General features: G+C 42.2%; 1 protein-coding gene across 1 annotated transcript; it reads right to left on the reverse strand.

Annotated features, from left to right (window-relative positions):
* Window positions 1-4769: 4769 nt before the first annotated feature.
* LOC104077567 (pro-neuregulin-1, membrane-bound isoform-like) lies at window positions 4770-14728 on the reverse strand (the record flags this gene model as incomplete). Its single annotated transcript, XM_009578849.1, has 4 exons — window positions 14568-14728; window positions 14361-14488; window positions 11249-11426; window positions 4770-4894 (listed from the first exon to the last, which is right to left on the reverse strand). Coding segments are annotated over exons 1-4 (592 nt in total), but the record flags the coding sequence as incomplete, so codon positions are not given.
* Window positions 14729-15443: the final 715 nt, after the last annotated feature.

Here is a 15443-nt window from a genome sequence, read left to right on the forward strand (position 1 = left end):
TTGCAAGGAAAGGTTCAAAGCTACTCTTAGGGGAATTGCTAAGCCAAACTGAGTGATGACTACATATCTTTCTATGTGGAGGCCCAAATCAGTGACATTGGTCCAGGCATGCTGATTTCCACCAGTTGAGAATCTGACCCATTACACCAGCCAGTTAAAAACAAACTATGGCCCAGGTCACCTGTCACTATGCTAGAGGGAGAAGAGATACACTGATCTCCTGCTTTAATCAAGTCTCAGAGAGATTAATATATGGGTAGAAGGGACTTTTCTTGCATTTGAAGTTATTTCATAGTTGGCCACATGCTCTACAGGTACTAGATGCAAGATGTTGTTTTTATTTACTTATTTCTCTGTCATCTTCTTGAATATAAGCTACCATCTACCTTCAGAAGAGGAACAGCAAACTAAAATTTAATGAATGACGAATATCAGATTCTTACTGACTTCTGTACAACTCAGAGCTGTTAGTACCACTGCAAGTCCTACGGATGCAAAACCAGAGGCTTGCACTGACTGTGTAGCTAATTTACCAAGTCTTACCTCTGCCTACAGTTGAGTTACATGAACAGGTCACCTCTCGCTCCCTTCAATTCAGGCAAAGTTGTCCCAGCCATCCCCACTGATGACTCAAATTACGTCAACTCACTCTGCACAGACATGCAGGATGAGCACTCACACAATACCCTGCACACAACCCAGCAGTTATCCAGCACCGGAGACTGCTAACTTCTGGAATATCTTTGCAGGAATCCACCCTTTTGCACCCTGAGTCATGCTGGGCACAGCAAATATCCTTAGGGAGGTAAAAGATTTAGGTCAACAGGTTTTAATGGAAAAGACTGACATGGCATTCAGCTGGAGCTGTGGCGTGCTCAACACCTTAGAAAACAAGGTCACTTACCTAGTTGTCTAAATAAGGGGTTTTGTGAGCAAGTTTTCAAACATGAAATTGAAAGCTTTGGCTGTGGTATGAAGTATTCTCCCAGTGTTATTTATTAAGCGTAGTAAGATCTTATGTTCATGAGGAATTCCATGAAAAAATTCACTGCAAGAATTTTGCCTGGCTAAAGGGACAAATTAGGATGCAAAAAAGCAGTTACTATTGCATTAGCAAATCTATGCACTATTTACACAACTCCAGGAGAACTTCATGCCTCTATTCTGACCTCAATTACAATCTTTCTTAGGGGAGCATACATGAATAGGAGTGAATGAAAATAAGAAGGCAGCTCATATCCTGTGGGCAAGTTATACTCGTTATAAATTTAAAAAAGAACAGGATAGCTCCCACTGCTTGCTATTAAAACTGGTAAAAAATAGTGTTTGCCTACCTATTTTTGTATTTGTTGCATTTTTAAATCCACACATATGGCTCTATAGACAAGGCTTTATGTTTCTTTCAGTAACAATGAGAAAATTGAAAAGTCTGTGTAGGTTAATACAGTGTGTATGTGTTGTGTGTGTGTTTATGTGTAGCAAAAACTTGCACGAGAGCATATTTGGCAGTTCTCAGTAACAGCAATGTTAATAGTCACAGTAACAGCAACAAGGACAGGAGTTACTATTGCATTGACTGTTACCGTTTAAGACAGTAAATGTTACCATTTCTGGGAATGAGATCAGGGAAAAATAAAGCTCTTTGCTCACTGAAAACCACAAAGAAATTTTTACAATTGTTTTATTGAGAAATACTTGTTTCTCTATGCTTTGGAGCAGGGAATTGAAATTAGCAATTTTCAGACATGTGACCTTAGTGGTAAAGGTGTGGCTTTTCCTATTCTTGGGGAAAAAACCCAACACATTTGCCTTGTTCTTCATGTGTTTTTTCCTAATGCCCATTGCTAGTTGATGTTAGAGACAAGGCATCATGCTAGATAGATCTTTGGTCTGGCCCTAGAGTTCTCTTTTGTGGCATACACCAGCAAAGAAAATTTCAGCTAAAATAGTTAAAGTTTGACAAAACTTTAGGGAATTAAAACCTAGATTTTTATACTGAAAAGCACTAATCTTGTAGTGGAAAGAAAAATAAGCCCATGCCCAGAAATGCCATCACCCTATCTACCCTCGGTCTTAAAGCATCCAGCATAAAGGGAAAAGAGGATCTAGTCTGCAGATAGTAGGGCACACGTAACAAACATGACCAGGTGAGGTCATTAAATTAAAGGTCATAATTAAAGTTATGGTTCACATAGCAGAGCAGGTCAGTACGACCACAAGAAAGTCAGGCCCTCTGACGCATCTTTCTTTATCCCACTGTTGCCCTATCTGCTGGTGGTGGAAAGAAGTAACTTCTCTGCCTACCCTGAGAGGTTCAGCCCTCTCAGATGTCCACACACTAGTTTTCTACAGGGGCTCCTGGGCTGCACTGGACCCCAAAGTCTTCTCCAATAGCCCATTGGCAGGAAATAATAAATAAGAGCTAAATATGCCGCTTTTTTTAAAAAAAAACACCTCTCTCTTTCTTATGAATAGTGCAGGACCACACAGATATATAGGACCTGAGTAATGACTGCCCTTCAGGGCTCATTACCGCTTTTGGATCCCAAATCTGTCATTAAGCTAGCAAGGGGAAGAGGTCAGGGAATGCGGGGGAAGAAGGGGTGAGGAGGTCACCCCCGCAGGGGGTCTGTCCCTGTTTGCAAAGCAGATGTTGCCCTCTGAGGCCTTAGAGATCCATTGCTCTTAAGTCACCAGATGTTGCCCATGCTGTTCCTCAAATCCAGGTGGAAAATTCCACCATTAGTAGAAAATTAGGAACAATTTCACTGGTAATTTATAAGGAACAATAAGCAGAGGGGACTCAGTTGTATGTGTGGCAACCAAATATGCATGATTGATTTATGCATCCAACGAATGTTGCCATGGCTGATTCTAGATCATCAAATATCACTGAGATGTTCCAGTTAGATATCACTGAGTTTCCAGTTCAGATCTTTACAGACAAGAGACAGCTGCCAGGTTTAGACTGGATCCAAGTTTGCTCGCATTCAAGGGAGTTTGCATGCACGGCTCTGTTTTAAACAACTTACGTTTCACAACAAGATTAGACAAATTCTAACATATTAGTTATAAATGCACATAACAGCGCTTGCCTGAAAATGTTTTCATTCAAAACCAAGCTCCCATCTCCCTGCAGTAGGAGTGTTTTGCTGTCATTCAGCACAGCCCAAAGGAAGTTGAAAAATCCATGTCATGAAGCCCTGGAATGAGGTCCCACATGCACTCCCCAGCCATGTCACCATTCCTTGTCTGAGAAAGTAATAGAGGATGCCCAAGCATTTTTTTGCATTTATCTGTATCATTGCCCAGGCACAGTGCCTACAGCTGCGTTTTGGAAACTCCAATATCTTGAAAACAGTATAGGAGCTTTCCATGTAAGCAGTTAATGAGCAGCCAAAATTTGTATTCATGGAAACCAAGAGCATTTACAAAGCTACACAGAAACACCTACCCATTTTTCCTCCTAATAACATTTTGGTAAATAACACTTGATCTTTTATATCAGTCTCCTGACGTCTGATCGTGATTATCATACCATACAGCTAGTATGAAATCTTAGTACTTGAGATTATTTAGTTGATGAAATAGAATAGCAAATACACGAAGTGAATACAGTCAAGCAATCGCCGTGTGACTACAGAACAGCAGATAGCCAAAGACAAATCCCACTGGCAAAGGTTTACGTTTGTTTTTCTATTTATTTAAATGCCTATCTCCTGTTTCAGAGCACAATGTGGAACAGAAAAGCATCCCTGGTAAATTCCCATTGCAACAACAACTTTAAACCCACCTGAGATACGCATAGAACTTCTGCTTTGTTTGCTAATGAAGGCATATTCCTCAGATACTTCACAACTGGCTGGACACTGGAGTTTGAATTATTGGAGGTGAATTAGTTAATGTCACACTTAAGAAACACGGTTTCAGCTGAACTGCAACCTCCAGTGCACTTGCAAGGAGAAACAGTACTGCTAAAACATTTGTGTACAATGGAAACATCCATGAAATTCCATCAGAAGCAATTGGAACTTCCTGTGAATGAAATGGAAAGGAGCCCTGCAAAAATAGCAATCTATAATAATTTTAAATCATTTGGGTAAGTCTGAATGCTATCTGCCTCATGAGAGGCTCTGCTCCTCAAGAAATAAGTTTAAATCACAGTACCTGAATTAAAGCACCTGAATTACATTCATGCCATTGAATAATATACCTTCAAATACATTCACGCCTTTGTCTTTATTATTTTAGAAATCAAAAGAAACACTTACCAACACCTGTGAAAGTAAAAATGATGGCAATCAGAGCAATACAAATATTACTTAAAGGCAAAGAGAGGAGAGCTGGTTTAGAAGTTCAGACTAGGACATGTTTTACGTTAAATGAAAGCTTCCCCACAGGCCTATAGTGCCTCCGCTACTTGTGTACTATGGGAATTAGAATAATATTCCGTTCCCTTCATCCCCTTCTTATCCTGACTGTTTAGACCATGTCTCAGACTTGGTGTTGGAAAGTGTCTCACAGAAAATGCTGATCTCTACTGAGATCCATAGGAGGTATTCCGTTTGTCTGGGTAAGGAAAACCAAACATCTCAACTACAGAGCAGACAAGTCAGGCCTGATTAATTTTCTATTAGCACACCTAATAGATTTCAGTGTTTCTACTTCACTTGCAAAGCTTTCCTCTCCTCCAAACCCTTTTGTCCTGGTGGCAGCTTTAATACATGGTCTTTCTCAACGTGACAGTAAAATAAAGAGCCAAGCCTTACCATTGGTGTCCGTGATGATAACACTGGCTTTAGTACTGTCATTCCCTAGTTTGCTGCTCACTCTGCACGCATATTCCCCAGCGTCGGCCAAGGTGGCTCTGTAAATGTGAAGCTCAGAGTATTTCCTGTGAAATCAGAAAAAACATGTAAACATCCTGTACTGGAGTAAGAGTCACTGCATCAACTAACGCACTCTTTTTTTTTCCTCTTAACAAAGAGTCTTGTCTTCCATTCTTACTGACTTATTGATTAACACTATCCAGGTTTGAAAGAAGGGAAAAGAATAAAAAAATATCTCCCTTACAGGCTGCTGGAAAACAGGCATATTAATGAACTCAAACGAAAATACTTGTTTATGCTTTTCTGCTTGAGAGGAGTCTTTGTTCTCAAAGCAAATCTGAAAAACAACCTTCTTCTCTCAGCTGAATTGCTGGCTATCCAGATGCCACAGAGATGGGTGTAATATTATAATAGATTACCCTTTCCTACAGGTTCATATATTGCCAGTAGCAGAGTTCTGGGTAAGTACTGTAGTTTCCAACATCTGACTAAATAATCATGAGATTAGGACACACCACTCTCTTTAACAACCTCTGAAACCCCAATAGTAAATCATTCTCCAGCGCTAACAAAAAATTATGGGCAGGAGCACAATTTGCATGAAGCTACATTTTGTTCCTGGCTCAGAGATGTAATTTAATCAGTCTCCAAGGTTTTAAGATTAGATTTTAAAATGCAGAACTCCTGCCTACCCATTAATTTGGTAGGAACATGTTCTGGTGTCATTGAAGGGGTCCCCAACTCATGTGATGGCAATAATCCCATTACCTAGACTGCAGAGAATTACTGGCTTGGGGAAAACACACACATTATTGCTGTTCCCAGTTTCTGCTTAAAAGAAGTGCTTTGGGAAATTTTTGCCTGTAGCAAAGCCTGCTCATTTATCTACAGAATAGTCACTTAGTGTGCATAAGCATTGGCTTCCCTAAGTTGGCCTACCCCAACTTGAAGGACTGATCCCCAGGAGGCAGCGGTTCTTCACTCTAAAAGCTTGTAGTCACCAGCATGTCTAGCGATGAGTGCTGAGCTAAGCGATGTTTGGGGAGTTGCTTTGCTTTAGCACAGCCGCATCTCCTACCTCTCTGTGCAGAAATCACAACTTCCAGGAACAACTGAGCAGGGCTGGGTTCGGACCAGAAACAAGACTATTGTAGCAGGGGGGTTTCTGGATGAACCAAAATGTTCAATGCCACTTTCCAATGCATCCTTGTGAGCCATCCCTCCCTCCAGCGCAGTAAACTATGCCATCTGCCATCAAACATCTGCTTATCGGCAGCTCAGCCTTCTCTGCCTCTATGCGAAGATCCTACCACTGAGGAGTCAGCACTGGGGCCCTCATGGGATGAGCGCAGTGTGCTAGGTGGACCCCAGCTCTGGTAGAAACCCACATTACAAGAGTTTCCCCTCATGTCATGAAAGAGGGCTGCTTTCTTGAGGCCACTGGGCTTGCAAGAAGGATGAGCAATTTGCTCAGGTTTGCTCAAATGGTAAACAACTGAATAGCTGACTATTAGGGCTCCCTTCTCAGGCAATGTTAGGAGCCCAGTTCCCAATGCGGAATTAATTAACTGGGCTGCATTTCAGACAGCATGCAAGAACAGACTCTAGCTGGTGGCAACTATGAATATATGAGAAAAACGTGGTTAAGACACTGACAGAAGTGTCCAGAAGGTGAAGGCTACTGTCTCTTTGGATGGGAACTTTGCACCTGACTAACAGCTATACTTACACCACACTAAAAATGGCCTGCTCTCTAATTTTCCTGACAGCCATCTACACACCTGCCGTTGTAACAGCCTGTTGAGGGCCTGTCCAGAAACATCTGGCAGTAGTCTACATCGCCTAACAGCCTGCGTGGATATGCGATATTTCCTACGTCCCACAGGTTATCTTTCAGCCATGCTTGCAGACGTTTATCTAGATGGAGAGCAGCCTGTAGCCTCAGGGTGCTTCAAAAGGCAATGTAAACAGGCTCAGTTTTTTGAGGAACTCACTTTAACCCAATGATAAGCAAGAAGCACAGCTGCAGCTATATCACTTTTATTTGGGTACCCACTGTACGTCTGCTGCAATCTCTTTTCCTCTCTGTATGATATTAAGTAATATTGATGCAAACCACCTTTGTGGCACTCTTGGCTCTTAGAAGAAGAAACTTTTTGCTCTGAACATTTATTTTTATTCTCTTTGTTTAACATGATACCTACGGGAAAAGGCGAGTAAGTGTGTCTTCCTTTTATGATTTTAAGATTATATTAAAATAGGTGAAGCAACCATATTTCTTACAAATCTACTTCTAACAAGCCAAATTTACTCTCGTTTTTAGAAAAACTCTGTAACGAGTTTTCTCTCTGAGAGCAGGAAAATAATACAAATATTTATAGCCTTAAGAATATGATCAAAACATATCAGGACTGAATTCAACAGCCAGAGCAGAGGATGACTTATTAATGGCTATAAATGAAGCAGCTCCCTAGCAATATAGTACTCCAACAGTACTCACTTAAAGCCCCTGTTAAGGGGTTTTGTATTCAAATGCTTGTCCTTTTCTCAATCTATACCATGCTACACTAAAAAATGCCTCTCCCTATAAGATTTGCTTTTGTTATACCTTTAGCTCATTGCCACTATGACACTGCTGAGCTTGTATTCATACATGAAAGGGAAAAAAATACATCCGCAGAATGCAGTCCCAGCCCACCTTATCTGACTGCTTGAATTCATTTTGCTTCCAGCCTCCATCTGTCATCCAGAATTGCCTGTCTGCGGGCAAATATCCAGGCTAAGCTTGGATGAAGCCCAAAGTACAGGGCACTTGCACACAAAGTTTTCTCATGCACTATTGCATCCAAAGCCATCAGCTAGGTGAAGTTGCAAACACCTTCCCTCTGCTCAAAAACCCAACCCTGATAAAGGAGTCTCTCCTCATGTAATGAAGAGAGTCTGACTCTGTACAGCACACTACCCAAAACAAAAATGTGCAGGCTTCACCCGGGATTGAAATCAGAGACAGAAAATTAACTGTTACCAGTACAAGTGGACAGGCATGGGAAAGTTAGCTAGCAGGTGAAAAGCCCTTGTCTGGTGCCTGATTTTTTCTGTATCTCCGTTGACACATAGGAATAGCTAAGAGCTTGGACACACAAATCAATCAATCATGGCATCAAGAACTATCAGCAATCATAAGAGCATGAGAAACTCACTGACTGCATGCTCTCACTCCATGACAAATTTGAGGTAGAAAGTGAGTGCTTTAAATGCCTTTCATTAAAATTTAAACTATTCAGTTTCTCTTGACTTTCCAGTGTAATGAGAAGGGGCACAGTCATTTAGTCATTAAATTCACCTGCTGTACTGCAATGTCATCGCATGTCAGGGCTCTGTGCCCTCTGAATCAACCACCCTGAAATCACCCTAGCAAGCTTAGAGGAGTGATCCCCCGAGGTCATTTTACTTGCAAGGCAGTCTTCAGAAGGCTAAGCTTTGACGAAACCTGCATTGCCACAGAGTCTTCTAAACTCTTAAAAAACTAGGAAAACACAGTCAGAATCTGCCCCACTTCTGCAAATCCTTTGAACCAGTAATATTCACACTGGCCAAATGTACCAAATAAATACCAAGCTGCAGTATTATCTTTTCCATGCCTACTCCAGGTGCCAAGCTAAGGTCTTCATTTTCAATTTCTGAGCTAGACACTTCATCATTCTGCTAGATATTTTTGCAATTTGTTAAAAAACCTAAAGCTAAATAGCCAGAACTCAGAAACACTTACTTTTCTCCTAACAATGAACAGATTTTATTCTGCCATCACAACAGTAAAGGTGATTTCTTGCAAAATATGACATTACTGGTCACTTCTGGCCATTGGGCACTACATAGAAACTTTGTGAGGTTTTTATAAATATGTAGAAAGTGTTATTCTCAAGTGTTTGGATTGAAGGCGTCAATAAGACTGTGGTATCCTGCACGCTAATGGTTCTTCAGAAACATAGCCGACATTTTATGTAGCCATTTGACCTTTAAAATAGACATTAATCCCAGACAGCTCAACAACTACTCTAGCCTTCCTAGTTCACGTTTCCCACACTTGGTAATAGTGAAAAATTCACACTAAAATGCTTGTTGTAACAATATGGCAGCATATGAACATGAAGAACACTTATAAATGTCCTGTCATGAAAAAAACCCACAGAAAATAAGTGGGGGAAAAACTGCTTGATCATTGATATTCCTTTCATATGTGATGGGATCTTTTTAATGTGGTTTTGCTTACTGTAATCTACATGTCTTTTTATGCATTCATTTGCACTGCATTTTTCTTCATTTTCCTTTAGCTTTAGAACACGTGCTTGTCCCACTTTTTATAAAAATAAAATCTATCTCCCTGTAAGCTGTTCACATCTACTCAGTCCTGGAAGCAGCACACATAACCAGCAAAAGAAACAATGGCAAAGCACTAATGTGTCCCCAAACTAAAATCTCAAAGTAGAAAGGCAAGGAAAATCCTTCAGATGTCAGCAGACATCCCTTGTCCTTCCCCTTCTTGTACTCTACATCTAGTGACTTCCACATCTCTAACTGGAAGGGCTTCTCTTTTCCACACCGACATCTCTGTTTTAAAACAGGAAATAGAAGAGAGAAATTCAGCGATGAGTGATACCCTTGTGGCTGGGGTAACACACAGAAGTGTGAAATCCAGATCAAAGCCTGCACTCTGCCCACTTACAGTGGGGGAATAGGAGTTCAGGTTTCCATTTTCCAGAAAAAGGGCCAATTTTAATTTTTTTTCATTATGTATCTTTTGGGGAATTTTAAACATGTTTTGGCACATCAACCCGAAAAATAGTCTCACACTTTCCACATGCATGCTCTAATCAATAGCTATCAGCTAGTTTCCCTTCTGCCAGCTCCTCAAAGTTTTGTGGGGAAAAAAAAAACGAGAAAGAAGGCAGTTGGCAGAAGGCGGTTACTGATTCAATGCTGAACTGACAAAGCCCAGCCCCAGAAGGTGAATTCTTGGCTCCAGTGAGTTTGGTCAATCAGCATCAGCCAAAACATAAGAGGAGAAAATGCTGTTTGCCCCTCACAGGCAGCACTGTGTTGCTGGGGAAGCTGAGGGTCAGGCTCTGACCTGAACATTTTCTTTACAGAATAGACTGAAAATACAACTCTGACGAAGACATATGGCCCTACAAATGGGTCCAGACAATTTGCCAGGCTATCTGCCACCTGGAACAGCTCCATTTCACAAATGCTGGAACGAGACATCACAGGTTCCTTCTTGCTGTCTGTGCAACCGTGGCATGGGGGCTGCAGTGATGCTGTTCTGCCCCCCTCCTTGTTTCACCTTGTGCCCCAGGCTGGGGTGCAAGAAACTGCAAGGGAGGGCAGGACATCTGGTTTTCAACCTGAATAACTCTGAAAGGTGAAGCACCTGTTTGATTTTGGCTGCTGTTTTGCCTAATGAGATCAGACATGACAAAAAGTATGAGGGCACTTGACGCACTGGAAGGAAACATCTCTTGCAGAGCCCACCCCAAATCCTCTGTGCCTTGTACGAAGGGAAGGCATGGCCCAGTGCAGCAGACAGCAGCCCTGCCTACTGAGAGCAGAAGTGAGAGTTGAAGGGCTGTGTTCAAACAGATTTTCATAGCTTCCTTTGACAGATGACTGGCCACAACTGAAACTTTTTAACCTTTTTAAACAACAAGGTAGAGACCAAACAGCAAAAGCCTTCTCCTGTCTCAATGCAGAAAATGCATTGTGTATCTTCTCCTTCCCCCGAGAAACAAGGCACCAGACCATCTTTTGGCACTAGTCATCAGTCACATGTAGGGGACACTTTCCCCCAGCCAGGAGGATGAGATTTGCAAGCTTTGCTACTCATCTGACATCTGCTAGACCCATGCCTTGTTCTGCATGTGCAGAAATGTCTCTGGTAAAGGACTACTGCAATCTTGCATATGGCATTCGAAGCTAATGCAGGCAGCATTCAGCCCTTCTTAAGGGCTAGATTGCTTGCAAAGCAAATCTCAAAAATATTTCCAAATCTACATTGCTTTGATGATTTTAAATGTTCTTGGATTTTAGACAATAAACATAAGGTACCTCTGTTCCTGTCAGTAGTTTAAAAATGGCCTGGCTCCAAGGTTTACTGGTTAAAATTATAGCCTTTGGCTATCAGAAAATAAATAGAAATTGAAAAGGGAAAATTATTTATGAAATATTTATACCATACTACCACTTCATCCATACGTTCAAGAAAAAAAATGTCAGTGACTGTTTCCTTACATTTTCTTCCTCTGTAACTCACAGCTTTTAGCTTTCTGATACTGCAGTTAACAACCTCAACATTTGTGTTCTAGTGAACAGCTCTCCCCATCCCTCCCAACCTCGCTTCTGAGAAATGTCTCCATACTTACTTTTGTTTTTTGGGGATCTTGATATTTTCCGGTTTGTTTTTTTTGGTTATTTCCTTTCCATTCTTTAACCATTTGAATCTGAGCGCAGGGTACTCTGAAGTGGTTTCACACCTTAGCACTAGCTTCTGACCCACAGCAGCCTCTTGGTTTTTCATGTCCTTCAATTTGGGAGGCACCGCTAAAGAAATAAAAGAATGTGCTGGTGATTAGACTGTCCTCAGAAGGGAAAACAGCACTAAATCAAGTTGAGCTAGGCAAGCCACAGAGAGCAAAACCCCAACCGGACTAGCAACGCTTCTTCTTTATTCTGAAAAATAAGGATCATTTGTGTGTTACATCCTGAAAGCATAAGGACACATTTAATGACAGCCAAGTTTCGCCCTTTGGAGTCCTCCTATGTGGGTCTTACAATGTGCAAGCCATACACAGCCTTAGCGAGAAGTGCTGCTTCAGAATACAGTATGAAGCACTAACAACACTTAATTGATCGTGTGCACCTAAACACAAGACAGCGTGCTGTGGCAGGCAGCCTTGGTAGGTAATACAGAAAGGGAAAGGGAGGGTGTCTTGCTGCTTTATTTATTTTGATTGGTATGGGTCAGTGGCTATCCAGTTGCTCCAGGTGCAACTGATGTGTCAGGGAGCTAAAAGCATAAATATAAGCTCAACAGATTCCCTAATCTGAGGGAAAGGCTTTTGCTCCAGCCAAACATTATAACCCACATTATACCCCTACCTCAAACCTCAGCTTGGCCATATCCTTTCCCCGAGGCAACAGACGACAGGCTTGGAAGCCCATCAAGAGAATCAATATCAATTAAGGGTATTTTGGACCCAGAAGGGGACACTGCATTGAAAATGCTCAGCCAATGGCTCCCACACACTGAAGGGCTCCAGCTGATGCATCTCAATTTCTACTGTGTTGTAGCAATAGTGTTTCTTGTGTGAGTAAATCTCAAACCATTTAGGGCTTTCTAAGTTAAAGACATCTAATATTTCACAACCAGTACTGATCTTTGAGCACAGCCTTCACAAGAAGATGCAGTCCCTCTGTGAGACACCACGCTTCATTTGATCCCATGGGTTAGCTGTAAACCAGCCTCTACCATGCTCCAGTATTGAGATAAAACTCCTAGTTTAACCTTACTTTCCCTGGGGCTTAAGATAACACCTTTGCCCCACAGCCGGGGAGCGCTAATACGGGGAGCTACAGCTGGTCAGCTGATGGGTGATAGCTTGCGAGTCCAACCTGGCTCAGCTGTGCCCCGTTGTTGGTCTGTACCTCCGGGGAGCCAGTATTCCCACGCAGCATCTCTAGCTGCAGTGTGTTTTGTTTCTTGAACAGCTGTAATATTGTCCAAGGAAACAAACGGCCAGTATGGCCAAATGACTCTCCATAACATGCAGATTAGGAGTGTTTATCGGGACACCAACAGGTCTCCAATATGGTCCTGTACAAGAAAATGTTTTAACAACCTGGAACATGCTTGATTACATTTTGGTATCTGTTACTTGTGTGTTTGTGGAGACTTGCTGATGTCAATTGCCCTTAATTGTTATTCCCGACACACAAAACCCAAGCAGCACCATCACGGCTGTAATTACGAGAGGCATGTATAAAGAACCGGATACACACAAGTCCAATAACCAGTTGCCTGCTGCAGATAGCAGCATGGCCTGTCCCACATGTGAGGCAACCTTCCTGATCCCAGGAAAGCCCAGGGAAACCAAGGAAAGCCTGATTTTCCTGGAAACTGAGCCCAGAGCAGAGCAGCATAAACAACGGTTGTTGGGAAAATGTGGTCTGCAGTGAAAGAGCAAATGAGGTGGCACCTGCTGGGCCACCAGCAGAAGACAGGATAGGAACAGAGCCTTCAATAATTAAAAAACTTGCGATTAAGAGGAAGGTGACAACTTCTTCCACCAGCGTCTCTGCTGGTGTGGAAAACAAGTCCCTGGCAGAGAGTCTTAGGCTAGACATCAGCAAAACGCCTGAGAGGGAGACCTTCTCTGGGGAGGGCGTCCATGGAGGTTTTACACATGGGGTAGGCACATGTGTCAGGGTGGCACTGGGACGGATCAGGTAAGGCCCAGGATTTCATGACCAGAAAGAAATCTCCCCCAAAATGTCTTCTCATATGTTGGTTTCCATTTTCCAACCCCACCCCAGGATAATTTTGGAAATTCCAGTGCGTTCCCAAAATGCTACCAAAACAATTTTTGCGTTCTGAAAAACAAATGCCCACACACCATTCTGAAACCAATATGTTTAAATATATATACTTTAATGAGAGTGTGTGTGTGTATTTGTATATATACATGCATTTACATAAGCAGACGTGTAAATATTCAGGCATTTACCCAAAAGAGAGAAAGAATTTTTGAAAAATATGAATCTTCAAATTTTCCAACAAAAATAATTAGTATTAATTAAGAGCCTTACTACTGAGGTTTGTGGTTATAGTTTCTATCTGTCATTAAAGAGTTAAGGTTATAGTCTTTTGTCACTATGTAAGAAAAGGAGCTGCATAAGTGTGAAATAAAAAGGCGATATTCCTTATTTTACCATATTTCACTTATTATAGTCCTATTCCATATCTTAAATTAAGAGAATAACCACAATTGCAAGGACCAAAATTTTCGTGCTTAAGACTTCAACTGGTTATTGATTTTCCCGTCAATGTAGCAGTGTGAAACTGGGAATAAAAGGGAGATGCCATTTTGTTACTGAATTTTATTTTAATTCAATATTATCTGTTCAAAATGACTTGCAGATTTTTTTCCTCCATCAGAACTGTCAATGGAAAAAAAAAAGTGCTAAATTAATATGCTCAACTCTTGCCATAATTCAGGAGTTACCAGGAAACATAAAAGAGGATTTAATCAATGGCAGTGACCCTTACTAATTCACAGTAACTTGCTGTCCAAGCATGCAGGCTCTCCAGGGAAAGCAGTAAAAGCTGTTCACAGACATTACAGAAAAGAGATTGTTTCTTCTTTTTTTTTTTCCCTCCTTTTCATTTACACTATGTTTGTTTCCTTTCAGCTGCAGTTTTGCAAAAGTTAATCGGACCTGCCAGGCATATGAGAAAGCTCGTGCTGATAAAACTACAGCATTGTTTGCTTGGATCGAGAACAGCTACAGCTTCCACTGTTGCAAGAGGTCGTTGACTTTCGTCACAGTCTGTGCCAATTTCTCCGGTGCTGGTAAGACAGGAGCTTCTCTCAGGGGTAAAAATGCTTTTAAAGGAGGAAAAAATGCTTATAATGATAACCAGACATTGCTCCCCCTGACACCTCCCTCCCCTCTCCTCTCTACGCCTTTGTCCCCACGGCATCTCCTGCCAGCTTGGCTCCTTTCCACCGCTCCTTGCTGCGCCTGTCACGCAGCACCGCTCCCGCCGCCAGCGAGGCTTCTGCCCAGCGCTCGCTGCTGCGGACAGGAATGACGAGAAAGGGCAAGGAAAACACTTTCTGCATCTCCTACGCATGGATGGAGGTGCCATCCTGGACAGGATGACTCGGTCAAAATGTATTGTGAAGATGGAAGGGAGCCTCGCAGCATCTCCTGCGGGTCCCGTTTTGGGCAGTGCCGTTGTGAGCAGCTCTGGTACGGCGGCAGCGGAGCCCTTACACGTGCCATCCATCACAGAATGACAAGGGCCAGGTAGCAAAGAAAACAGACAAATCCCAAAGAGAAACAGTGGAAACTAAGCGTGGAAGCACCCCGAAAGCGGCGCTGCTTGAATGAAAGGAGCGGTGGGATCCACTTTGTCTGTATTCCCTGTGCCGAAACCCGGGAGGCCCTCACACTTTAAGAGTCAATTAGACACACAGAGAGGCACCCACGTTTAATCCCAAGCTTTTCACACTCCCCGGTCAGGACCTCTCTCTGTGACCCACTGACCTCCCCTGGTTTGACAGACTTTCTAAGAAAGCAACAGGGGCGATAACAGTGAGAGAGGGCTGTCACGCTGTGACGAGCCCTCACAAAGCAGCGGAGCACTTGTGTCAGCAAAAGTCCCGCACTGTTGGAAGGGTTTAACAGGCAAAAACATGCAAGATGTTAGATCTCTGCTTATTAAGATGGCTTGAATATCTGTCATTTTGTTAGCAATTTTTTCAGAAATGTATGTCTGCTGTCCTGCATAATATCATTGCAGATAAGGAACACGCATTTCCATATTCTCTCTGC

This window comes from Fulmarus glacialis, unplaced genomic scaffold (assembly GCF_000690835.1).
Source record: "Fulmarus glacialis isolate BGI_N327 unplaced genomic scaffold, ASM69083v1 scaffold19205, whole genome shotgun sequence".
NCBI classification, from domain to species: domain Eukaryota; kingdom Metazoa; phylum Chordata; class Aves; order Procellariiformes; family Procellariidae; genus Fulmarus; species Fulmarus glacialis.